The sequence below is a fragment of the Bidens hawaiensis genome, unplaced genomic scaffold (assembly GCF_021521415.1).
Source record: "Bidens hawaiensis isolate Kalapana, Puna unplaced genomic scaffold, B.hawaiensis_p1.1 tig00038193_1, whole genome shotgun sequence".
NCBI lineage: Eukaryota > Viridiplantae > Streptophyta > Magnoliopsida > Asterales > Asteraceae > Bidens > Bidens hawaiensis.
This window is the reverse complement of record NW_027505536.1, coordinates 9,671-36,317: the sequence shown is the minus strand read 5'-3', so window position 1 is coordinate 36,317 and position 26,647 is coordinate 9,671. Positions and strand designations below refer to the sequence as shown.

The window sequence follows — 26,647 nt, the reverse complement described above, 5'->3', positions numbered from 1 at the left end:
AAAATCAAACCATCAAAAACCACCTATTGTGGGTCCCACACATCTTTCACCATACACACACACATATATATATACACCCATATTTATATTTATAAAATATATTAAAATATTATACATAATACATATTTTTATATTTATTTCAAAAATGATGTATTTTTGTTTGTTTATTTTTTATGTAACGACTAGTTTAATGCTTAAATTATTTAACGGCTAGTTTTTTAAAAACGCCAACAATTTTATTATCTGTTTTACAACGTTTAATTCGAATAAAAAAAACATGACAAGAAGTACTAGAAAAAAACACGTTACAAAAAGTCTTAGAAAAAGATTACAAGAAGTCCTAGACGTTACAAAGAATCTTAGAAAAAAAAACGTTACAAGAAGTCCTAGCAAAAAAAAAAAACCGTTACAAGAAGTCCTACTCATCCAACCCATGTTTCGCCATTAATTTAAATAAAATTTATAAAATTAAATATTTAATAGTATTGCGAAATTCTTATTTAAAATAAATATTAAAGTAAGTGATGATGTGGAAATGTAAAGATGGTTTGAGAAGGTATATTGTTGGAGTAAAAATATGGTTTTTAAAAAAACTAATGTGGTAGTGATGTGACTGGTTTGAACAAAAAACTGTTGGAGATAGTCTTACTTACCTTGATAAGACCATCTCCAATGGTTGTTTATCTTGGTTCAAACCAACCCCAACCATTGGAGTGGTTGGTTCAAACCAAAACAAATGCTTGAGGTTTGGTTTTTCAAACCACCAAAAACCATCAATTGTGGGTCCCAACATCACATCTTTCACCCCACATATATATATACTCATTTTATATTTATAAAATATATTAAGTATTATATATATATATATTATATCTTTCAAAATTTATGTATTTTTTTGTTTGTGTATTTTTTACGTAACGGCTAGTTTAACGATTAAATTTTTTTACGGCTAGTTTTTTAATGATTTTATTATCTATTTTGCATTGCTTAATTCGAATAAAAAACATGACAAGAAGTCCTAGAAAAAACATCCATAACATAGGCCGCCATAACAGATTGGTCGAATGATGAAGATGAACCACATGAACCGTCATTTCATTGACCAACATCTTATTTCCAAGCGTGCATGAAACGGTTCACGGATTTACGTCACAATGAAGCTCATCATGCACTTTAGAATGATTGAATGGAACATTTGTGGACGGTATAGAATAATAATAATTCATAGGTTTTATTATTAGACAAAAGTTTCAAGTTATTTCTTTTTCATTTTGTTAGACTAATTGTCATTTTAAATTATATAATTTCTTTTTATCTATTTGTAATATTTTAGTTAATCTATTTTTTACTAATTTTTTATTATATTGCTATATTTAAATAAAATTATAAAAATTTTATTATTTTGTGAAATTCTTATTTAAAATAAATGTAAAAGTAAGTGATGATATGGAAATGTAAAGATAGTTTGAGAAGTTGTATTGTTTGAGTAAAAATGTAGTTTTTAAGATAGCTGATGTGACAGTGATGTGGATGGTTTGAACAAAAAACTGTTAGAGATGGTCTTATAACAACATTTATTATAAACACAAAATAGTTATGGGAAAATTCTAAAAATAGTTCAAAAGAAGAGAGAGTATGAAAATAGTTCTTTAAATTTTCAACTTACCAAAACAATCCACCAAAACCATCTGCCCCAATACATTTGGTTTGAAATTCGCCTACCACTAAATCATTGACATGTGTAAAATGGCTGGTACAATCCGGATAGTTTTACTTTCAAATCTATCTGTCCTGATTATTTTGGTTTGAAATTCGTGTTCACGTGAAATTCGTCTAACCAGACGAATTTCACCAGAATTTCGTGGATCATGTCATCATCATCATTATATTCTTCTTCTTCTTCGTCACATCCTCCCTTCGCTGTCGTCGCCACCCATCTCCTTCCCCGAAGAACTCCAAGAGCTCAACCTTTTCCGGCGAGCCACCACTATCGCCTGAAATTCATATGGATTTTACGGGCGATGGCGGTGGCTCGCCGAAAAATATTGAGCTCTTGGAGTTCTTTAGAAGGAGATGGGCGACGGCGGCGAAGGGAGGATGTGACGAAGATGAAGAAGGTGAAGATGAAGATGATGAAGAAGATGGAGAAGATGAAGATGGTGTTTTTTTGAATTTTGTCTCCAAAGATGAAATTCACGTGAAATTCATCTAGTCAGACGAATTTCAAAAAAACACGAATTTCCATGGAGGTGATTTTCAGAAAAAAGATGCTTTTAAATATGCTTTTTAAACAAAAATAATCTGGTCCGGTTTATTTGCAGGCAAAAGCCACATGGTAGGTAAGGGATGATACATTTGTCGGAATATTAATGGCTGTTGAAATCCATCGTTAATACGTCGGATCCGATAGTTTTCATTGAATGGTTTTTGAAACTTGATAACTTCTAAGATTATTTTGATAATCTTTCTCTCTCTTCTTTTGGACTATTTTTAGAATTTAACCAACAGATATTGAGCAATTATATACAAGCCATGAAAGAAACGAACATGACAAGGTGGGTAAAAGTAAAAATGGGTTCGGATTAAGACGTGTTCTTATCAAAATAGTTACTGGTTTAAACATCTTATTTATATAAAAGTTATCAAAACTACGTTTACATGCTATATTTGTTTTTATGGTGGCTTGTAACACAACGTTAGCCCGTGGCCACAACTAGAATTGTCTCTACGATTTCGGATTAACCAAGCGAGTACTAAAAAAATGGACAAATATATATGAAACTAGACTTTTCATAGATGGATGACAAATGTGATAACAATGAAATGATTGTGAGACTCTCTTAGCGAAAATGAAATAAAGTTGTTGATCAATTCTTCATAATTATTCTCAAATAAATCGTTCTCGAAAGCTATACATTTAAACATTTTGAAAATGTTTGCCCCCCACCCCCAATCAGAACGAGTGCTAAGCGGCCGCCCGTCCTTGCCCCACTTAAAAGCCGGCTCTAACAACCAGCGCTGCTGGATGGTGCTAACCCATTTTGAATCCTTTTTGGTTACAAGTTACATAAGAGTGACATGCTCTAACAAACAATATAATTGAGTATATTAAAATCAACCATTTCTTAATCCACCTATAAAATGTGGTTTAAGAGGGTATTAGTGTTTTCTTTTAAAAAGTGTTTATTGACTTTATACTTTTCCAAAAATGTTTTTCGTCAAAACTCAAAAGTACTATTGTCTTATTAATTTTCCTAAATTGTTTTGTTTTTGTTTTCTTTTTCTTTTTTGTTAAAAGCGGTACTTATTGACTTAAACAAGTTCATGAATAACACCACAAAATAAAGTAGAGTGTAACTGATAAGGTCCATGATTAATGTACAACGAAGATCTTGATTATGTTCGGCCAAAGGAATCATGTCTAAAGAAAGGGTCCTATACAGAGGTGGGCATGTGTGTGCTAACTCGTGTATGTGAGATTAGATACAATTATGGACCATATAATGATTGTCTTTAAATTTTTTACTTGATATTTGGTTAACCCTTTATAATTAGAATATAAATCATTAGTCTCTACTTTATTTGTCACCCAACCCCATACTTGCTCAGTTGCTTGCTACAACATGACATGCATGGGCCCAGAATGTAATTACATTTCGCCTACGCTTTACACATATAAGAAAAATATAAAGCTAAATGGTATGGTTTAAGTTGGTTATTCTTCCTTATTCGTCACATCTATACCAACTCGGTTTTTCCTTTATCATTCAATTTCACGCCTCGATCCTTGGTATGGGTCATTCTTATGATCTTATCATTCTCCCTTTCCTATTTTTCTTTTTTAATTTATACACTTAACATTTAAACTTAAATTTAACAATTAAATTTTTACTACATTTAATGCTAAAAATATAAAAAAAATCATTATAAGTTATATTTCATACTATTAATAGTTTTATTAACGGTCTCTCAAAACAATTTTTATAAAACAATTAATTTTATTAATAATAACTAATTTAACAGTTTTATTAATAAAGAAAATAATAAAAGAAAAACCATATTCATTTTTCAACCCACCTTTCTCATTTCACCTACACTTCATCTTCCTCATATACAAAATCCCCAAATTATGCCTTCAAAACGTAATAGTGTACGGCGGCCAGTCCCATGCTCGAGCCATGACCAATATGAGTAACGTATATCACATGTTTAAGAGAAAATCTTGTGGTGCTGGGGTTGTTTGATCCCCAGACGCACATGCATGATACATTCACACATCCGTACAGCTAAGGCACCATTGCGGGGTAAAAAAAAATAATGAGAACCGGGTTTACGGTTTAGGGTCTACCATGTACATGGATGTCTGCTTAGAGCATTCTCAGCTAGTGCCCTATAACTATGTGAGTGAGTTTTGTAAATTATATGGTATGCCCATGACTGGTTGTGAGTAAAGGTTAAAAAAAATGTTACATGAGAAAATTAAATTTGTTTTTTATAAATATATTCATGAATGCTTATACTATATATGTTGTATCCACCTTAACTTGAAGATACGTCAATTTAGTCGATTTGTTGTTGAATGTTTTGTCGATTCATGAGCTACGTCTATGGGCAATTTGGTGGATCCAAACCTGCATCATCCATGGACTACACCGATTGGTTTCTAGTTCCACCCTTGTTCTTGAAGTAGTTGTCGACGGTTGATACACCATCTTAAATATTTCCAATGAAATTTTGCAGCCAACCCACAATCCTTCAGTCTCATCGACAATGATACTCTTTTGAACACTTGATTGATGTAACGTGATCATCAACACACCTGTAAACCCTCGCTTACTAGTATAATATTTCTTGTGACCAAAAGTATTACAAAACATTTCATCCATATTTTCGGCTCAAATAAACAAAACCAATCATTTAAACATCTCTGTAATGATAAGCGATAAAGACCATCGAACGAAATCGATTATACGCAATAATAATAGGTGATTAGGTGTCGTCTTATTAAATTAAATACATTACATTACATTATTTAATTGTTGTATAACGTGTCAATTATTATTTAGGGGTGGGTCAATAACACGTTGTCTAGTAACGTAATCCAATCACATCATTGTAGCTCTTAAGCTGCCCGGTACGTGACATGTGTTCACGGGTCACAATAACTTTCAAGAAACCTCGTTGAACAAGAAGAAAACAGAATTATAACACAAGTAACAAAACCGATTTTTTACTCGTACCAGATAAGGTTAAAAATGGTACAATCGGTTGAATCGAGTTGTACCGAAAGGCTATGCAGTCGATATTGCGGATATATCACCGATATATCGGTTATCGGTCACTTGGTGAAATATCAGTCAAAAATATTATCGGTCAGAATATCGGTACCGATAATACCAGCGATATTGACCAATATGTGACCGATATATCACTGATATTCCCGATATCGGTGTTTTAAGTCTTAATTATCAACTTTTAATGTTCAATGTTAGTGTTTTGCAATTTGCAAAGAGGTTAATTTGTTAATGGTAGGAGATAATACTGAATTATTAGTGTTAAATTGCTATATATATATATATATATATGAATTTTACATGATATTAAAATTACCGATATCTCACTGCGATAACCGATATCCGATATTTTTCCGCATTAACTGCTTAGCCGAAAGGTTCAAACGGGTTGAATAATTTACCTTATACTTACATATAAATGCAATTTTATCTTAAAAATAAGAAAAAAATATATGATCCCATTATAAAATATAATTTAAAAAGTTAAACCATAATAAAAAGTAATACAAAAGTAATCGATATTAAAAAAATAATTCAAAAGTTTACTCTTTTCAATGTTAAATCGTCATGTTAAAAGTAATTTTTAGAAAACGTGGCCCGCAAAATATCCAAAATATCATGAACTTAAAGCCGGTATTTAAAAAAAAAAAAACTTTCGGTTTGATATTTTATCAAATCGGTCAAAAATACCGGCTCAAAATATCGATATGATATACTAAACCCGATATTATCTGTTGGTACCCACCTATTTGTAAAACACTGCAAAGACACTCGCACAGAGCTCAAGTGAACGTAACCATGGCGACAGCGAGTGTTGACTCGGACGTGACTCGGATTATGCTAGGAGTGAACGAGTCCAGCATCAAAGGATATCCACACGCTTCAATCAGCAGCAAATCGGCTTTCGAGTGGACTCTCAACAAGATCATCCGCTCTAATACCACTGGATTCAAGCTCATGTTTCTTCATGTGCAAGTTCCAGATGAAGACGGTAATACTTATTCTCTATATGCTTATTGTTTGTATATTGTTGCAATCTAGTTTGTGATTTTGTTTGTGTTTGAAACGAATTAGGGTTTGTGAATGATTTGCTATTGTACGCCTACTGATTAAGGATTCGAGTTATGTTATTGTATGCCATGTGATTGTTAACAACTGTTTTGATCCAGTTTTACAGGTGTTCATTTTGGTACCTGGTTTTTAGGGCTTATTTGTGAAATCCGTGTTTTAAAAGCCGGTACGTACCGGTTGAACCGGTTATACCGGATATTAGGGGTGCAAACGAGCCGAGCTCTTCGAGATCGGCTCGTTAAAAGGCTCGATCGAGCCGAGCTTAATCGAGCCCGAGCTTCACTTATCGAGCTCGAGCCGGCTCGCGAGCCAAAACGACCATGCCATTTATATAATTTTTTAAAATATATGTTTAATAATAATTAATTAATATATATATATATAATGTTATGAAAAAATAAATAAAAATAACTAAATAATATATATATATATATGTATATATATTATACATAAAATTATAATAGAAAAAATATATAAAAATAATTATAATCATATAAAAAATAATTGATAAATAGTAAACGAGCCGAGCTCGAGCTTGGGAATCTACTCACGAGCTGAGCTCGAGCTCGAGCTCTGTGTAAATTAAACGAGCCGAGCTTGAGCCTAGTCGAGCTCATGCTCGGCTCGGCTCGGCTCGTTTGCACCCCTACCGGATATTGGTAAGGCAACCTATATTTAGAGCCTAGTATTTTGGAGCGGTTTGCCACAACATCGTACCGCCGGTTTTTTTTAAAATACCGGTTTAAACTGGCAAACCGGTTATAAACCAAGATACTTTTGATATTTTTTGGCGTCCCATATTTTTAAAAATGACTTTTAAACTAGCGGATAAGGTTGAAACCAGCAATCATAGTAAACGACGAATCGCTAATTAACAAATATTGTATCCTGAAAGTTGGTTGCTTTACATCTTTTGTAATGGAATAATGGATTAAGTTTTTGTTTGACTTATCATTGTTCATGCGTGATGTTTGATTAATGTTTTGAGATTTATTAATGTACTTTTTAGTTGTTTTCTAAGTTGAAGTTGTATTTATGTGGAACTTTAGGGTAAACTAATCAACTCGGTTGAACCTTCCGGTACATCCCGGTTCAACCGGTTATACCATTTTAGAACCAAATCCAGTATTGTAAAATACTGGTCTTTAAAACATTGAGTTGAAATGGATTGATTTTTGAATGTTGGCCATTTAGTAATTGCATGAACCACATAAATACGTTACACATATACATATTGTTATAACTGCAATATAGATAAAGTCAGTTATGTAACCACATAGTCCACCTCTGTCTCTGTCTCATTATATGTGGTTAGCATTACGTACAGGTGTTTATACAGTTCTATATAGAAAAATAGTTTTTTATAGACTATGTTGCTACTGATCATGTTGATCACTTGATCGGCAAACCTGCTTCCCTCGTTATATGCGGCTAACATTAGGTGCACGTGTTTATTATGTTATGTATGACATACCACTAATCATGTTGATCTGCAAACCTGCTTCCATAGGCTTCATTGTAGTAAAGCTTGGGAAAACTATATTTACCAAAATATTGATTGTTACTCTTACATTTCTGTAAAATGATGAGTTCCAGAATGAAATTGATGTGTTATATCAGCGTCAACAATGAAGATATGGTTGCAACTGCAATTGTTTAACATAAACTTGCACATGATTCATTCCGTTATTTATATTGTGATTGTACTAGGATTCGATGAAGTTGATAGCATATACGCCTCTACAGAAGATTTCAGAGATGCCAGTCGTAAGGACAAGGTTAGAGGATCTCATCTGTTGGAGTACTTTGTGAAGAGATGTCATGAAATAGGGGTCTCTCTCTCTCACGCACGCACTATATCTTTCATGTGCATTGAGCTTGGTGGTTAAAATTGTAACAGGTAGCATGTGAAGCATGGATTAAGAAAGGCGATCCCAAAGAAGTAATCTGCCATGAGGTTAAACGAGTCAAGCCAGACCTCCTTGTTGTGGGAAACAGGGGTCTTGGTCCTTTCCAGAGGTATATTATTAATAATATTATGTCTCGGTTGGTTGGTTGTTATAGCTTATAATATCATTAGCAAGGTTTCATGATTACTTAAAAACTCTTTCATATGTTGTCAACAGGGTATTTGTAGGAACTGTGAGCGAGTTTTGTGTGAAGCATTGTGAATGCCCAGTTGTAACAATCAAACGTAGTGCGGATGAGACTCCCCTAGACCCCGTAGATGACTGATACAGTAATCATGTTAATAACTCGCCTGAGACTATGTTACTGTTAAATTTGAACTTCACTTTATGGTTTTATGTGTGACAGTTTCGACGATGAATCATGTGTTAAAACCATTAAGCCAAATTTCAAAAGTAAACCGATCTCATAAGCGAAAGCAGATAGAAGTCATAGCAGAAAAACACTGAAAGACATATTATGACATTATCTAATTTAATCCTTAAAATTTCTAAAACTCACTTTCCCTCCATTTTAACAACCTTTCCAAGAACCTCTTGTAATCCACCTTGCAAAGTTGCCTTCACATCTGCATTCATTTCACTGTCTTCACACATCTGCACAATTTCACTCATCCACTCCAGTTTCTGCTTGATGAACCCGAGCTTCGACGTGTCTTCTTCTTCGCCTTCTTTCTTTCTACCAGTCTGCTTGCAGGATCCTTCTTTAAAGATGGAGCCTCGGAAGGATGAAACGAGCTCCATGATTTCTGGAAGGTTCTTCTGTTTTTGCACAAAAGATGAAGGATCGAGTGCTGCACATAACAACCCGTCTAACACGTTAACCACACTCCCACCAGTATCCGCCTTTTTCTTATGTTCTTTAGCCTTCTTCCCACTGCTCTTCTTCGATGAATCTTCAAGCTGTTTAGCAGCCATTTCCGGAACCTTCTCAGTGTCCGTTTTTGGTTCTTTGAATGAAACGGAATCAGGGTCCATTTTTGGTTCTTTGAACGAACCGGAGCCAGTACCCGAACCCAAAACTGAAAATCTCCCTAACCCGCCCGGGCTTAGATAAGGCGGTGAAAGATACCTACTCTTCTTCCGTTGGCGTGGCGACATTGCCTCCTCTTCAAGGCCGTAGCCGCCGCCACCACTTTCATCACTTTCGGGCACTGACACTACCAACGCCTTCCTTTTATCTTTACTCGGTTTTGCTTTCTTGACTTTAGATTCATCTTCACCCATCAACTCCGCCACACTCTTCTTCCTTTTTTGATACAACTTTGCATCGCCGTCCTCTGCCGACGGGCCGGTGACCGCATGTCTTGTCTCCTCTTCGGAACCGCCAATTCTAGTATAAAAAGCAGTCAAACAACTTTTCAGTACAGTGAATTCAAGCTCAACCAGTCCCGCACCCGGCTCCATTGTAGCATAGCTTTTCAAGGTTGACAAAAACTCAACCGGCTCTAATCGGTCTATCAAAACCTTAATCGTGCTCCCTTTCGGTGCACGCGCTCCCTTCTTAATCCCACTGTTGACAACACTACTTTTTTCCTTTGTATTAACAGACCCCCCTTTGCACATCAACTCCACACGCCTACCGACCTCTTGCAGAACCTTCTGAACCGCATTCACAAACTTCTTGGAGTCACTCTGCCTCGACATTTCTTCAAAGTTATCAATAAGCGGTTTCAACTGCGACGGTGAAACCAAGAAAACGACCGTTCTCCAAAATATGCAACCAAGAGTTCACCTTCATGCTTTATCGAAGCCGCGCTATCAGATGCATCACTCGGGTCATATATTTGGCCGGGCCACCACAGTTTATTCTTGATCTTGCCCCAAACAAAATCACCGACTACAAATTTATAATCCTCTTCGTCAACGTGACTATCCAATCCCTTTCCATTACTATCTTCCTTGTTCACGACATTTTCCCCGTTACCACCGCCCTCGTTTTGCTCCGGTGGACAGACGTCCATTGGATCCGCACTTGCATTTTCTTCATGCTCGAAAATGGAATTTATAAAACTTCCATTTTCACCCGCCAAACCTGTGTCTACTTCCATAACCAAAGACGTTCCATTCTCGCCGCAATTTACCTTCGAACCCTCATCTTCATCCGCCAAATTACCAAAAAGCCCTTCTTTCTCTGTCTGGACCGTCTCAGTAACCTCATTATTCTCATTGTCTCCCCCTTCTTCTTGAACCATATTAACAACAGAAACCTCGGTCTCGGTCTCTTTTACGGTCTCTTCCACGACTGTTGTCGTAACCACCACCGACCCCGAATCACCACTTTCCTGAGAAATTGGAGTAACCCCAGTTAGGGTTTCCTTCTGTTCAGTAATCACTTCCATTTCTAGAAACAAATCCATGAAAAAAAAATCAAGATTTACAATTTACAGCACAAACAAACAAAATTAATAAAAACCCAAAAGTAAACACAAAAGATTCGAGACACCCATCAATCAAAAACCCCAACTTTTAGGGTTTTCAGTTTTCACAGCCGCCATTGACAGCTGCAAGCTCTGCTATTATTATTATTATTATGATTAGTTGAAGCTGCTCAAACCTTAAAATCAAAGGAAAAAACAAGTGGGTTTTGGACGAATCTTGTGAAAGATTAAAGGAAACCCTAAATCTAAGAATACGTGTAGAAATGAAATGATGAGAAAGAAGAATACATACATACCTGTTAGGAAGCAGAAGAAGAATAATAATAGTGGAGAGTGGGTTTTGATTTTTGAAGGTCGGATTGTTAATGGTTAATTGTTAATAATAATAATAATGATAATAATAATAATAAGTATTAAATAAAAAGAGAGAGTGAGATGTGGAATTTATTTAAGGTAGGCAATGGGGAAGAATAACGTATATATGTGTGAACTCTCGGGTGGGCAAAAGTAAAATTGCACTAATTTTAACGTTATTTTACTAATCTCGTAAAAATAACGTTAAAAGTGGCAGAAGGTTAATCAGGCATCATGTGGTGGCGTTGATAGCCGAAAGACAATGGTACATGCACCAATCAGCCGGTGTCCCGATGATTGAGTGTTATGTGCCTTATGTCCAAGGCTTGATGCAAAACTACTATCGAGCCGGGGGTCTCATCGGAAGCAGCCTCTCTATCCCTATGGGGTAGGGGTAAGGCTGTCTACATCTTACCCTCCTCAGACCCTACCATAGCTTGGCTATTGGTGGGATATACTGAGTACGATGATGATGATGATGAATGGGGAAGAAGATAATAGCCAAGAGATGTTAAAGTCACGAGGCGGTCACATTTTTATTTCTATTCTAATGGTACTATATACGGTACGTTATGGGCTTATGATTGCATATTAATATTAACAAGTTTTTATACCTGAGCGTTGCAGTGCGCGGGTGTGCAAGTGAGGTGCGCGGGTGTGCAAGTGAGTTAAGCTGATGGTGGATGCATGTTTTGTCTTATTGTTTGTGACACATGATTCGAATCTATAACAAAACTACACAATTATAATCGCCTGGTATCGTTATCGATAGATCATTTACAAAAGGTTTGACACCAAACACATCTCGGATTTTTAGTATTAGTATTCGTTTAAATTTAAACCGATTCGGGAACGTAATTTTTGGGAATAGCCCTTAAAAACCTTTAAAATCGCTTAAAACGGCTAAAAATCGCATTTTCGGGAACTACAGGGGCTAGTTTTGCCAATTCTTTCCTATTTTCGATTAAATTAACGAAACTTAAACTCCAAGAAATGTTATGGCTGGTCCAATTTCGTTTTATTGGTGTCCAAGCCAAATTTTATTAGTTATTGTACCAGATTTTCTCATTAAATAGCTTATTTTGTTTCCTAATTTGTTTTTAGTAACCAAATCGCTTATTTTAGGACATAATCGAGTGAATTAAGGTCCAAGAAAAAGATATTAACTAAATTTACAAGTCCGTACTCTAAAATACTGATCATGATCGAAATCTACAACTTATTTCATTGATTTAATCATTAAATGCATATTCGGTTTCCTAAACGAGTGAATTTACTAAATATAGTTCGTTTTTGTAATCTCTATATAAACACATCATAATTCTCTGCCACAAACCTGTATCCTAACCCTAGAGAGACCCCTTAGCCGTCACCTACCTCTGACCAACCAAACCCTACGGCTTTTGTAACATTTGTTACTTTTCAAACCCGAAAACCCGACCCATTTCGAATTTTTGGATTTTTTTTTCAAGTATATATATATATATATATATATATATATATATATATATATATATCTATATATATTCTCAAGTTTAGTTTGGCGTTCATCAATAATATAATATTCAGGAGGATAGAAGTTATTGTTCATTCGTGTTCTTTCTCATTTTTATTGATTATTGAAACCTCGAGGTTTAGAATTTTATTAATTTAAACAAGTTGCAAACTATACAGATATATTTCGTAAAGTATCCAAGTATAATAATTTCGTTTTCATTTTAATCATATTTCAAAGTTAAGGTCCAAGTTGTAAGTTATATTTTAATTTGAATTTAAAGGAAACTATAAATATCAGGGGCTAAAGTGTAACTTTTAATTTAAAATAATATATTTAATTAAAATTAACCCAACCCAACCTCCCACCCCCGGTTTCCCGTCCACAAAAGACCGGCCGCCGTCCGGCGGCGGCGACGTTTATCCGACGACCCAAATTAATCCCGTAAAACATGCCATTTTACTTGTTAATCTTCATAACGAATTTAGTCTTCGATATTAAACGTTAATTAACATATTAATTATATTCTAACGACCAGATATCGTCAAAGAAATCCCGTAATTTCCGATGGAAAACCGGCCATAATTAAGATTGACATTTAAATCGTCCTCTGCTCCAATATTTAGTATAAATAGGATCCTTGCATTCATCTAAACTCGCTCATCACCTCTGCTCGTAATATTATACTCTCTATAACCTCCAAATTTCGCCTCTTAGTCGCGGATTCCGGCAGCCACTATTTGTCCCTTATCTGGCACCATACGAGGTAATTGAAATATGTTTTTGAATCGTGTTAACCCGTCAATCATAACCCCTAACATAAAATGAACGAACATGTGCTGATTCTAAGCAATTAGATTCTAGGGTTTCATGGGGAAGAAGATGGGTTATAATGTTAATATTTATATCTTTATTCTTGTCTTTAAACCAACAACATCTACTAGTCTATTGGTTAGTTCACTTGTGTTTGAGCCGCCGGGTCTATGCACCTCTTTTTATGTTTAATTTTTAAATCATTTATGTATATTAAATTAATTAATTTAAATAACATAAAATTATTAAAAATAATAATAAATTAAATAGAATTATTTTAATTTAAATAAAAGTAGTTATAATTTATATTTATCACTTTTCACCTTAAAATCGACTTTCATTTCCGTTAAGTTTTCGTTAAAAACCCGGTTAATATTATATTAATATTTAACTTTTTGTTAAACTTTATAACTCATGAAAATAAGTTTATGTTGTTCAAACTGTATCTAAGAAATAGCATAAAACCTCATTATATTAGTTATTAAAATAATATGTCATGACCTTCAAACCCGTTAAAATTAGTTATTCGTCAATCACTTTAATTTATTATTTTTTTAATGCGCTAAACGTTAAGTAAAGTCGTTGAACTTGAGTTTATTAAATTTAAATCCGTTAGCTTATAACTCGTAAAAATTTATATATTTCTTGTTCGTCAAACTTTATAATTCGTTAACACTTTCATTTTCAAAATAATATAAACCGTTAATAATCCGTTTGTTAGTTTATAATTCGTTAAACTTTATTTCGTTAAGCTCAAAACAATATTATAAAATACCTTTCGCTAATTACCTTTTCGTTAACTTAATAATCTTTTCAAAACAATATTATATCAAAGTGCCTTAAAATCCTATAAAATGTATTAAAATAAATGTAATACCCCGTTAACCAAATATTTATAACTTTTCAATCCCGTTATTTAGACTTCGTTTTTTTTTAGTTATAGTTCGGGAAGTTCAATCGTTTCGGATTTTTTAACGCACTTTCGGTTGCTTCGGTTTTGTTATTGTGCTTACGGCTTTATTACAAGTTTGCCTTCGATTTCGAGGTGAGTTTCTCACAACCCTTTTTTAAACGTTTTCATATTTTGGGGTAGCATATGTATCTATTACAAATTCAAGTATTACGATTTCAATTACAAACTACAATTCACTATATGGACTTGTGTGTTACTTGATTACATGCTCGAATTTACTTGCACGTGGTAGCCTCAATAAGTATGATCATACGCCCCCCTTTCACTCAGGTCCATTTGTATCTAGTGGAAAATGGCCTCATTATCCGAGTACGTTGGTTGTTACCAACTGGAAAGGACCTTACTTGCGCGATTACCCGAATACGTTGCTTGATACCAACTGGAAAGGACTTTACTTGCTGATATGGTCTAAAATATACATATTATTATATAAATATTTTCTACACTTTTAAGTTCTTTTAAGCCATGTTCTTATTAAATATTATTCTTAAGTGGCTCATATGTTTATTTTAAAGGTTTCATGAGAAAATAAGCTAATATAAGTGTTTAGTTTATATTAAACTTTATACAAGCAAGTGAATCTCCAAACAATTCTATGTTTATTATTTCTAATCTTTTCAACATACACTGTCTCGTTTACAAATTGTGGAGTGGCTAGAAGCTAATTATATCAAGTGTGAGAGAATTAAATGAATTAAATATTGCATTGAATAATCATTTTAGTTGGTAAGCTTTGAGGAGTACGTATGATACATGATATATGTGTGTTTTATTGCAGCTATTTCTAGAAGTAATAATAATAGAGAGACTGACAATTGGCTGAATACATTTAAAAAGGATCAAGTGGGCCGCTGAATTAAACCACTTTGGGCGTTGGCAACACAAAAGCAAAGTAAACAAATAAATGAAATTGGGCCTGCTTAAAGTTAGATTTTAACTTTGGACGCAAGAAAGGGTTATGACAATTAACATAAGGTCGGCTACATATATTAGAGGAAATCTTATATATAGAAGAGCCATCTCCTGTGGAACAAACGAAAAAAGGCAGAGAGGGGAATCAAGCAACAGAGGTCAGCCGCAAAGCAGTTTTCAAGAAAGAGAAAGAAGCTTTTTGTCCGGGTTCAATACCTATTCATCCAAACATACTTATTATTCGGGTTGAATTTATTGTTTTTGTCATGAAATTATTATTTGAACCTATTTACTTTCCTTTGGTCTTGAGTATGGTTGTTGGCTAAACCCTTAGACTGCCTAGGTTATGATGAACCTACTTTAATGTTTTAATTTGACTTGGGATTTATTTTACGTTATGGTTTCTATGATTTAGTAAAAGATTTAAGTCTATTAAATTGATGCATATGAATACTTAGGATTGTTTGATGAGTTTTATTCCATAGTTTCCTTGATTATTGTTTGTCATATGATAGGATTATTTGGTCAATTATTTCGTGTTTTTGATTATTTTATGATTGCTGTCATGATAAGGTCATAGGAATAATATTGTCAAATAAACCTAAGTGTGCTGCTAACCTATAATCTATAAAGTGCTAGGTTATTAATAGATCTTTATTATTTAATCTTGCTAGATTTAGTTCTTCGTAAGGAGTCCGTCTAGGGTTGATTATTTATTATTGTCTATTAAATCAATTAAATATTTTGAATTGCCTTTGATTTCCACGCTGTAAGGTAGGATTTCGTATAAAGGAACTAAATTATAAATAATTAGGTGACCGTAAGGGAACTTAATTTTTAATACTGGCGTGCGTTAAAACTTGTTAGAAATCCATAGGTGTCTCTTGAAAAGGGTCAGGGGTCATGTTCGAGTTTTCTTTTAAGTGTCTATTTTACGATCCCAGTCCATAACTAGATATTTTCCCGGTTAATTAAATACCAAAATTTAGGGGATTCTAGCCTATGTAGTTTTCTCATAATCATCTTATTTTAAATAATAAACTCTTGCTTTTGTTTAAATTACTTGTTTTCTTAATTAGTTTTTAATTATAGTATTAAATTAGTATTTTAAATAAAAACACCCAAAACAAATATAATTAATAAGTCGTGTTTTGTAGTTGAGTCTAATTAACTAATAAACGTAATTTAGAGTGTCTCGTGGGTTCGAAATCCGGACTTACTTAGCTTTACTAGAGTCGATCGGTTCACTTGCCGGTTAGTAGTTTAGTCGAGTTTTAGAGAGTCTAGAGTATTACTTAGTGTTTATTTTTAGTTAATTTAGTAAATAAATATTAAACTACTTTTAGCACATCACTTGCTCCTTTATCACTTGTCCATGAATTGTATGATTTTTACGTATTATATCAAACTGTGGAATCTCACCAGTTATGTTCATAGCTGACTTTATTTTATACATATGTTAAAGGTGTAAAGATACGAGGATAAAAGTTGGAAGACACATAGCATGCCTATAGGATATTCAAAGAACAACTTATCATTTGTTTATTTATTTGTTGCAACTTGTATTATTTGATAAACTTGTGTTACATGAAGATTTAAATGAAATAATTTTATTATGGTCACCTAATAGTGTCACGTGTGTTTGAGCAATCTGTACGTCACACTCAGGCGTTTCCACTTTAGCCAGGGTGTTACAGTTTTTGCTTATACGTTGAAGAAACAATGCTTGTTCGTTTGACTTTGCATGCGTATGGACATTTGACTTCCGTTTCTCATCGATCCTTTCACTTTATGGGTAAGTTGTAAACATAGGAATTTTTCATACATATTCCCTAGTCAATAACCTCAATCAATTTTGGTTGTTGAAGGGTGTTGGCTGGTCAATCGCTTTAAAACCCGATAAAGAGCAAAGTAGTCAACAAGTTTGACTATCCATTTTCTCATAATTCTGGTCGGATTCAATATTCGGTCTAGAAGATTTTTATTCTCGTAATGTAATTTTAAGGCTACTGACCAAAACCCGACTTCCGACTCGCTGTTCGGATTCTGGTCAGTACCAGCTCGCTTAAATCTTAAAACAAACATAACTAGAGTTCTACTCATCTGTTTGGATTAATTCCAGTGACATTAAGTTTGTTTTTATTTATAGTTTCGTATCACAAAGTTTCAGGTTCTGATTAATTATCTTGTTTGACGCGTTAGTGGATGACTCGCTTAAACCTTACTCGTTTATTCGTAATTATATTCACTTGCCTTTAATCTAAGATGAGATTTATCATTTCCTTATTTTACTCAATTTTCAAAACGTTTTGGGGACATATGCCTATATCGTACTACACACACACACATATATATAATAGCAAACGTGTAATTGTGTGTGATTAATCAAATCTACTTGTTATGTGCTTATTTGTCTTTGTATGCAATCGCTTGACATATCCCCTTGGAGAGGGTTCACGTACCACCGCCCGATTCGCTTGGCAACGGTGTTACTCTATTTATTTGCTCAAGTTGATTTACCGGCGCCCGATTCGCTTGGAATGGTTTAGTCGACAACTTATTTGCTTATGGTTTGATTTCATTACCGCATTTATTACATTTTGCTTATTTATTATATTAACATTATTTTGGTGTCAAAAATTGGTGATAAACTCACTCAACATGTTTGTTGACAAAACTCCATTTTCTACGCATATGCAGGTTGCTTGTATTGAAGATTGAAGTTGGACGCTTAGACAAGACCTTAGGATATAAACAAGATAATCATTATTTGAACGTACATACATGTATTTAACTTGTTTGTTATATTTGAATATTGTGTGTATTCTTTCAATAAAATAATTAATTAGATATTGTCACCTTTTATGTATGATAGTATCTTCGAGCTGTGAGCAATCGGATCATGCCCCGGCATTTCTGCCTTAGGTTGGGGTGTGACATGTCGGACATATTTTTCAAGGGCTGTCAGTGAATAGGGCTGTCATAACATGTCGGACATGACACAATGACCTGTAGTGCTAAACACAAATACAACACGATAACTAATCCGATCGTGTCATATTTTTCAAACACGAATAAGAACCTATTTAGTAGCAGGTTAATCTGTTAAGGCCTGTCAATGGACATGCTTAAAGATACAATGAATACATGTGTGACGAAACCAAAAGTTTCGAAACGAGCATAATGGTATTAATTAATAGATAATCCATAAAATATTTGAAACAAAAAACAGCAAATCAATAACATACTTGAAACAAAAGATTGACACATTCATCACATACTTGAAACAAAAAACCATAGAAGCAAATCATAACATCCATAAAAAATATATATAGGTTTCGGACGGGCACTAGTAAAATATCGTTTATTAGTATGACTTTAGGTTTAAGACTTTAGGAGTGTATATATATTTATTTTTTTTAAATAAAATATACACATGTTACTAACAGGTTAACATGTCTTTAACATGTTTGAACACGAATTTAAGCATTTATTAAACAGGTCGACCTGTTTATGACATGGCCTGTTAAAATTCGTGTCGCGTCATGCCGTGTTAACAAGTTCGAGCCATAAATTGACAGACCTGATCTAATTGAGGGGCCGATATCACACGCTTTTTTAGACACCTTTGTTGCAAAATAACCAGCCTCATGGAAAAATACGGCCTAACATCTTGTACTCGTATACAATAGACAGAAATGTGTGTTCGAATATAAATTGTGTGCACAAAGGCGTACAAAAGAATCACTTTATGACTTAGAATCGAATCCAGGCTAAAAGAGTCGATATGTCCGAGTGGTTAAGGAGACAGACTTGAAATCTGTTGGGCTCCGCCCGCGCAGGTTCGAACCCTGCTGTCGACGATTTTTTAAAATTTCTTTTATATAATTTCCATTTGTCTGTCCAATTTATAGAACATCCAAAAGACCAAACCAACCCTCCAGTTAACACTTAATAGCACAGATACCGAAAATTGCTAAATGGATACCGGTACCCAAAATTAGGGGTGCAAACGAGCCGAGCAATTCGAGATCGACTCGTTAAAAAGCTCGATCGAGCAGAGCTTAATCAAGCCCGCACCCGAGCTTGAGCCTAATAGTAAACTCGTTTAATAAAGAGCCCGAGCCCGAGCTTCACTTATCGAGCTTGAGCCGTATCGCGAGCCTAAACGAGTATGTCATTTATATAATTTTTTTAAAGTATATATTTAATAACTATTAATTAATATATATATATTTTTATGAAAAAATAAATTAAAATAATTAAATTATATATATTATTTTATACATAAAATTATAATAAAAAAATACAATTATATAAAACTAATTGATAAATAGTAAACTGCTCGTGCTCTAGCTCTGAGTAATTTAAACGAGTCGAGCTCAAGCCTAGTCGAGCTCAGACTCGGCTCGGCTCGTTTGCATGACTACCCAAAATGCTCAGTACGGTACCGGTACTGAAGGCGAAACTTCTGTACCGGTTTGTAAACATATACAGATTTCTTTATAACTAATAAATGAACATAATTGGTGACACTTTTTAGTACGAGACGTCTGGCAGTTCAAGGCTCAGTCGACGCAAAAAATGTGGTATGCTTTTCAAATCCGAGACAATCTCAACTATGAAAAGTCATATAGAACAAAAAAAACACGCTAAAGGTCAATCATCAATAGCGTGTGATGGAAATCTTTGGAATTTTGGCGTTAATATTGTTAACGACAATTAGCAAAGTTCGTGATTCGAGAGGGTTCGCCCTTCGACCACCTCGACAACCTGCGTTTCACTCTCTAACCGCTCTTAGACGTCATTGTTTAAACTTATAAAAAGAAGCAAAACAAGATTTATGTTTCAAATATATCTAATGCACATGAATACATTATCTCATTACAAGTAGATAATATCATAATAACATCAATCTTGGCATGAATCAAAGCTGTATTGAGATTGTTTTTTGGATGGCTTGGCTGCCATCAAGCAATCTATTGGAGGGTTAGTGCTTGTTTTAAGTTCTCCACAGGCATTCAAACAAAACGGTTTGTCCATATCGTCGTTTTGTTGTACGGGTTGTAGTTGAATTGTGTCTAGATTTACATCACATGGCGAGCTCTCGCTGCATGCAAACCGAATAGGGTTTCTAGTATATGTCCCTTGTATGTTCTGGTAAGATATATCGGAAATAGACACTGCTGATGACTTGTTTTGGCATTTTCCCCCATCACAGTAGTATTGATCGATTATGATTGGAGTTTCGACTTCTGAAACTTGAATGTTGGAAAATGTCACGCCTTGCACTGAACCCGAACCACCCTGCGATAGGTTGCGAAAGAAAGACGTTAAAAATGAATTAATCATTTGGTTGCTTCTTTATAAGAAGATTGATGTTTTAATAATAATTTTGTAACAATATATATAATATATTCGTTAAATATTATATTTTAAAGAAAAACACTTAGCGGCGAACCACCAATTTTAACTCGCCTAGAGCCCATTTTAACCAGTTGTATAACGCCCCACTACGCATGGTCTAAATGAGCTGAAACTAAAACGTGTACGATGAGCTGAGATCAAGACTTTCAAACCTTCTAAGACGCTTTTAATTAAAGGTAAATTATTGATAGTATTGTAACAATATTTCATAGTAGGGGTTTTCTTCGGGTTAGTTTTTCGGGTTTCGGGTTTTATGGGTCGGGTTATTCGGGTTTCAAAGTTTTAAATCCAGACCCGAGACCCAACCCAAATCTCTCACGGTTTCTTCTTGTTCGGGTAATTCGGGTTCGGGTCTTTCCGGATTGGGTTCATCGGGTTTCGAGTATCCTAAGAAAAAAAAACTACATTGCTAAATTTAAATGTAGCATATTCTTCTTTACTCGTAACGTAAATAAATGAATAACAAAACAAAAAGTAACCGATAAAACATCCTAAAAACTAAAAAGAGTAAAATTTAACAAAGTTCAACCATAATAAACAAGACCGACATTATCGTCTTCAGTATGACATGCCTAGGGTGTTTTGGATTATAATTGCTTTTAGTCATAATATTGAAATATTAATAAACAATAAACAATCGATACATAATAGGTAGAATGATAACAATCGATTTGCACTAAATTATAATAACATCAGCGGCAAAGGCTTAACCTATAATACCTAAAACTATATATGGCTTTAAAACTAAAAGTTTACCTGCCAAGTCTTTATTCTAACTCCAGTCATTGTGTCATGGATCTTAGTATCGCGTACTGTTATATTCGAAACACATGCTCTTGTGTTATCTTTGCCTAGGCTACCAATGCTTATTCCATGGCCCGGTCCACAATCAACATTTTGTATGTTTACACCCGAAGATCCTGTTTGTATAGAAACGCAATCATCTCCTGTCGAATTAAACAACACTAGTTATATCAATATCTGGATGTTTGTCATGTCAAATATATAAATTAAAACACTGGATTGTCGCATATACCGCACGCAAGTTTGGTGCTATGGATGGTTACATCTTGAGAGTTTTGCAGGTGAATTCCATCTGTATTTGGGCTGTCACCCGGGGACGAAATAGTGATATCGAAAACCTGAACAGATTGGCAGTTGTCGAACTTGAGGTGTGTTTGCTGACTGTTTTGAATCGTTATGCGGTTACTGTCACATCAAAACTCCCGTAAAACCTGACCGCCTATGCATATATGTATACTAGGTTAGGTAATTTTTTAAATAATAACATAATGAAAATACAAAATAAATATGTTGAACATATATAAAAATATAACATATGATAGACTAATTTACAAATTACATAATATGGAAATAAAATGTTGTTGAAAATTCATAAATCTCGAAATATTTCTTTATATACAATATTTATAATTTTAATTGTAACTTTACCTTCTAAATATTTCTTTGTATTAATATTTGAGGTGTGTTTTGAATCGTTATGCCAATTACTGTCACATCAGAACTCCCGTAAAACCTGACTGCCTGTGTATATATGTATATTATGCTGTTATGGTGATGTTTATTATAAAACCCAATCAAACTAATTTACCTACACATGTCATGTGTAGGTAATATAAGTTACAAATGTTAGATTATATATATAAACAAAATTTGTTCATTTGTAACTATTTTTGAATTTGAGAATAGACGAATAAACATTGCGTACTGAAATCATGCCGAGTATAGTTCTTACTGTTGGTTTAGTGCCCGACTCGCTCCACCATCCCGAGCCTTGCCCATCAATAACACCAGTTCCACGGATTGTTATCCCGTTTAGCTTTGTGAACTCAAGCCATTGAAGGAGCCCGGACTCCCAGCTTCCAGATCTTTTTGGAGCTATGATCTTCCCATCTAACTGCGAAACCATCAAGTTTAAGCAGCAAACTCTCATGAGCAAATGAGTTACTTACATGTTTCGGTGGCGTAAACCTCACCTGAAAAACGATGTTTGGTTCGCAGTTGGGTCCTGCGAATGATATGGGTTTGACTAAAAAGACTGAACCTTTTGGCACAACCATAGTTGATGCCTCCAGTTTACAAGCAGCCAGCCATGCTGCTTCAAATGCCTGCTTGATCAAAACTCATCATTAATTTCTATAGGTACGATTTAACGAGTGAACCCATTCTTTTTCGGTGAGCGAACCCGGTATCATTTTTAAAAAAAACATTCGAACCCATTGATTACGAAAAATTGAGTTAAATAATTTTGTAGAAATGAATATATTTTTATAAAATATAAAAAGTTTTTCAAAAACTATAAAAATTAGTAACAAAGAGTATAAGTGGGACAAAATAACCCATATATGATATATAGATTATAAAAAAAAAACATTATTATTAACAGAATGGGTTAATAAGTCCGGCCAATTAACATTAAACATAATATCTAAATAAAAATTAAATAGAAAAAAAAAAGCCAAAAACAGCAACCGACCAATGTCTCTTCTATCGACGAGGTTCAAACTATCGCCTCCTTCGCAATTCGGGCCCGAAAACAATGACAATGTACTTTTGTTATTATAGCGATATTGCGTTTTATTTATTTGGCCGAATGACAGACCCGACCTATCCAGGTCCGAAAACTTTGACGCCGGAAAAGGATCGAGCACCAAAAAATCCCGAACCCATAGAAAAAACTTTCTGACTCCGCCACTAGTTAGGACACATTATTTCTCATTCAGTCAATCAATACGCACAGGACTGGCATATTGTTTACACACCACTGACAGGTTATGCATGCGCACGCAGTATATAATATTTTTCACATATCATACTGGCCATATAAGGTCATAACTCATACGGCCAGCATGATAAATGAAAAATGTTATACAAGCATAAAGGTCATATGTTTTATACAAGTACATTACATATACTATAGTACTATAGTACTGTTACCTTTGTGTCGTCGGTTGTTCCGTCGCCTTTTGCACCAAAAGCTAATACATTGAATATGGTAGAAGTTTTCCTGTACTGTAACGCACTCGGTATAGTCTCACCATACGTCGGGTAGAACGTCTCTTTCATCACCCTCGCGCCACGACGGTGTTGCATTTTTCTGGCTGCATCAACACCTTCATGTTGCATAAAGCACACAAGCACAAATGTCAACATGCCAAATATGCAAATCTTCATATTTTGGTTGTTCATGTTTTTGACTTAATTTGGATTGGATTCAGTTGGTGGGTTGCCTCAAATCTTGAAGATTGAAGTGGTTATATAGGCTTTAGTCCTTAGTGCCATACATGTAATTATTATCTTATTAATTTTTTTTTGACTAATCATCACCTTTTGAATTTATTTTCTTAACTTACAAATAAATACCTATTCTATTAATTAATAAAGTGTGGTTATAATACTTTAACTTTAGATAATAACCTAGCTTTAATAAAGGAATTTAAGAGTTTGTGTAGTTTTTTAAGAAGTTTTTTAAATTTTACTCATTTGACAATGGAGAACAAATAAAATTTAAATTAACTCAGTCTTTATAAATAAGTTCAAATCATCATTTATAATTACTATATTATTATATATAATAATTTACAAGTTTGGTGCCGTAAAGCCCCTATTGGGCCAATTTGCGACACTCTATTGGTAGTATTTTTTTGTTTTGTTTTAGTTTCGACCTGTAATGAACATAACGAAAGCCTACCGAATGTGAATTTTGTTTTTGTTCTATTTTTATTATTTTGTTTTAGTTACAATACCGTGCCGGACGTGACAGACCCCGACCGAATTCGCTAGACTCACCGAGTTTTGTTTTAGTTCCAATACCGTAACGAAACCGACCGAATGCTAATTTTTGTTATTTTAGTTCCGGTACCGTAACGAGCATAACGAAACCGACTGAATTAGCGCAAACTCAACCGCCTCAATGCCCGAGATGGATAACGGTCGAGTTTTACCGACCGACGTCACGCCATTGGTCCACCCCAATTTCTATAATTTTTTTCGTTTTATTTTTGTTTTAGTTCCCATACAATAGCGCACGTAATCAAAACCAATCGAATTCACATCACCATGCTACAATATGTAGTATGTAGGTTATGCAAATTTAGTGATGCTAAAGTCACCATGGTAAAATTGATTTTGATATGATGTCATGCTTACTTATTGTTGCACGGTAACGTTGATTTTAATTTCCTTCTAATTAGCGTGTCAAGCATTCGGCATATAGTGCACGAAAATAAATTGAATAACGGCTAACATCAAGATCATCTGGTACGCTATCAAGTCTTAAGTCTTGGTGTAATGGATAACAATTTGCTATAAACTATTTTCTTAGAGAGGAAGGGGCACTCATGGGTATTACCCATGTACCGGCCAATTATACACCGTTATTTCATTTCTACCCTTGAGTACCCACAAACCCAAAAATAACTGGAAACACCTACCCACGAGTACTCTAAAACTTTTTTTTGTTTTTTGTTAAAATTTAAAAATAAATAAAACAATTAAATTTAAATAAAATTAAAATTATTACATAATTGAAAACCGGAAAAATAATATATGACGATCAAAGCCAGAAAAAAAAATTAAAACACGAACATCTAAACAAGATGATTCTTCGATCAATTATATTTTTTCACAATTTCTCGTTTGCAATTTATAGCGTTTTTCTTCACCTCATCCTCTAGATGATCATGTGGCTGAGTATATGTCTTAAAGTCTATGTCATACATCCCTTTAGCTACACTCTCGAGTTGTTCCGTAATCAACGCTCTAGAATCCTCCACTTATTGCTTTTTAGCATTCACCAAATCTCGAAGCGTTGCTTCCTTTCTTAGCGTATACACATCTAGTTTGTCACCCAAGATCATCGTTTGAGAAATTTGTCATTGGGGTTTGAGTGAATAGAAATGGTGAAGGTTGAGTGAATAAAAATAATGAAATGATTGAGTGAATAAAAATTGTGAAGAGTTAGTGGTATTTATATGTAATAAATTGAGTATTAATGGTGTTTTAATTTTTTCAAAAATCTCCAAAGGTCATATGTTTAATGGTAAACCTTTGCCACAAATTGTAATTTGGCAAACTACCCACATAGTTAGGGGTGGGTTAGCCATATGGTAAACAACCCATAAACCTTACCCACACTAGTGTCCCTTCCCCTCTTATGGACAGTGTTGTAAAAATCGCTACTCGGTAGTCGGACGGTGGGGTGGGGACTAACATTAATCGGGATTAATTGTGATTAATCGGATCGGATTTTAATGCATAATTTTCAGTTTTATATATACAAGTACATATTTTTATATGTAATTTCCAGTTTTATATATACACAAACATATTTTGACCGAAAATTGACTGGAATCTCGCTGGAAACAGTTGGTTCTTGCTAGAATCTCGCAAGAAACCGTTGATTTTGGTCGGAATCTCGCTGGAAACAGTTGGTTCTTGCTGGAATCTCGCCAGAAACCGTTGATTTTGGTACCGATTTTAGCCGGATTTGACTGTTGACAGATTAATTAGCCGACTAGCCCAAAATTAATTAGTGAAGTAGGAACTAGAGATTAATCATAAATTAATCGGTGTCTAATCGGGATTTTTAGAACACTGGTTATGAATAACTAATTGGTCTCATCCTTTTGTCTTGCAATTCTCTTTCTCTTACACATTATCCTCACATCACGTCTTTTTATCATGCCATTCAAACCCAAAATCATAAAAATATATTTAACAATTCATCTTATGTGTTCCGAAACCATTTTTTAATTAATTAATTCAAATTAATTTTACTAATACTAAATAATAACAATAATAATGAGATTGGCAGTCGCCTCTCGTATATTGACCTCGTTACACTGTCGGGCAATCCCTCCATACCCAATGTGTTCAATCGATTCTACTAACTACCAAACACTTTTGAAAACCCATGTCTACATTTATGTGTGTGATAC

The 26,647-nt window shown here is 34.2% G+C and overlaps 2 protein-coding genes and 1 non-coding gene across 3 annotated transcripts; 2 read left to right on the top strand and 1 right to left on the bottom strand.

Annotated features, from left to right (window-relative positions):
• The first annotated feature begins 6,069 nt into the window (after nt 1-6,069).
• On the top strand, nt 6,070-8,687 carry LOC143613799 (universal stress protein A-like protein). Its single transcript, XM_077087416.1, has 4 exons — nt 6,070-6,285; nt 8,076-8,197; nt 8,266-8,384; nt 8,492-8,687. Exons 1-4 carry the CDS (start codon nt 6,093-6,095, stop codon nt 8,598-8,600), a joined length of 543 nt encoding a protein of 180 aa, XP_076943531.1. The 5' UTR covers nt 6,070-6,092; the 3' UTR covers nt 8,601-8,687.
• A 10,354-nt stretch (nt 8,688-19,041) lies between these two features.
• On the top strand, nt 19,042-19,123 carry TRNAS-UGA (transfer RNA serine (anticodon UGA)). Its single transcript has one exon. It is a non-coding gene; the product is annotated as a tRNA-Ser (tRNA).
• A 1,048-nt stretch (nt 19,124-20,171) lies between these two features.
• LOC143613798 (polygalacturonase At1g48100-like) lies at nt 20,172-23,897 on the bottom strand. The gene is made up of 7 exons (XM_077087415.1): nt 23,646-23,897; nt 22,685-22,816; nt 22,444-22,605; nt 22,165-22,232; nt 21,724-21,863; nt 21,444-21,634; nt 20,172-20,567 (listed from the first exon to the last, which is right to left on the bottom strand). The coding sequence occupies exons 1-7, from the start codon at nt 23,895-23,897 to the stop codon at nt 20,172-20,174; spliced, it is 1,341 nt and encodes a 446-aa protein (XP_076943530.1).
• Nucleotides 23,898-26,647: the final 2,750 nt, after the last annotated feature.

What these genes read in the sequence shown, in the direction of transcription:
- LOC143613799 (XM_077087416.1), top strand. Translation starts at nt 6,093, where the DNA reads ATGGCGACAGCGAGTGTTGACTCGGACGTGACTCGGATTATGCTAGGA. An exon ending in GCAAGTTCCAGATGAAGACG is followed by an intron (nt 6,286 to 8,075) that starts GTAATACTTATT and finishes TGATTGTACTAG; the next exon opens with GATTCGATGAAGTTGATAGC. An exon ending in AGAGATGTCATGAAATAGGG is followed by an intron (nt 8,198 to 8,265) that starts GTCTCTCTCTCT and finishes AAATTGTAACAG; the next exon opens with GTAGCATGTGAAGCATGGAT.
- LOC143613798 (XM_077087415.1), bottom strand. Translation starts at nt 23,897, where the DNA reads ATGAACAACCAAAATATGAAGATTTGCATATTTGGCATGTTGACATTT. An exon ending in AACCAAACATCGTTTTTCAG is followed by an intron (nt 22,606 to 22,684) that starts GTGAGGTTTACG and finishes ATGGTTTCGCAG; the next exon opens with TTAGATGGGAAGATCATAGC. An exon ending in TTAGAATAAAGACTTGGCAG is followed by an intron (nt 20,568 to 21,443) that starts GTAAACTTTTAG and finishes AACCTATCGCAG; the next exon opens with GGTGGTTCGGGTTCAGTGCA.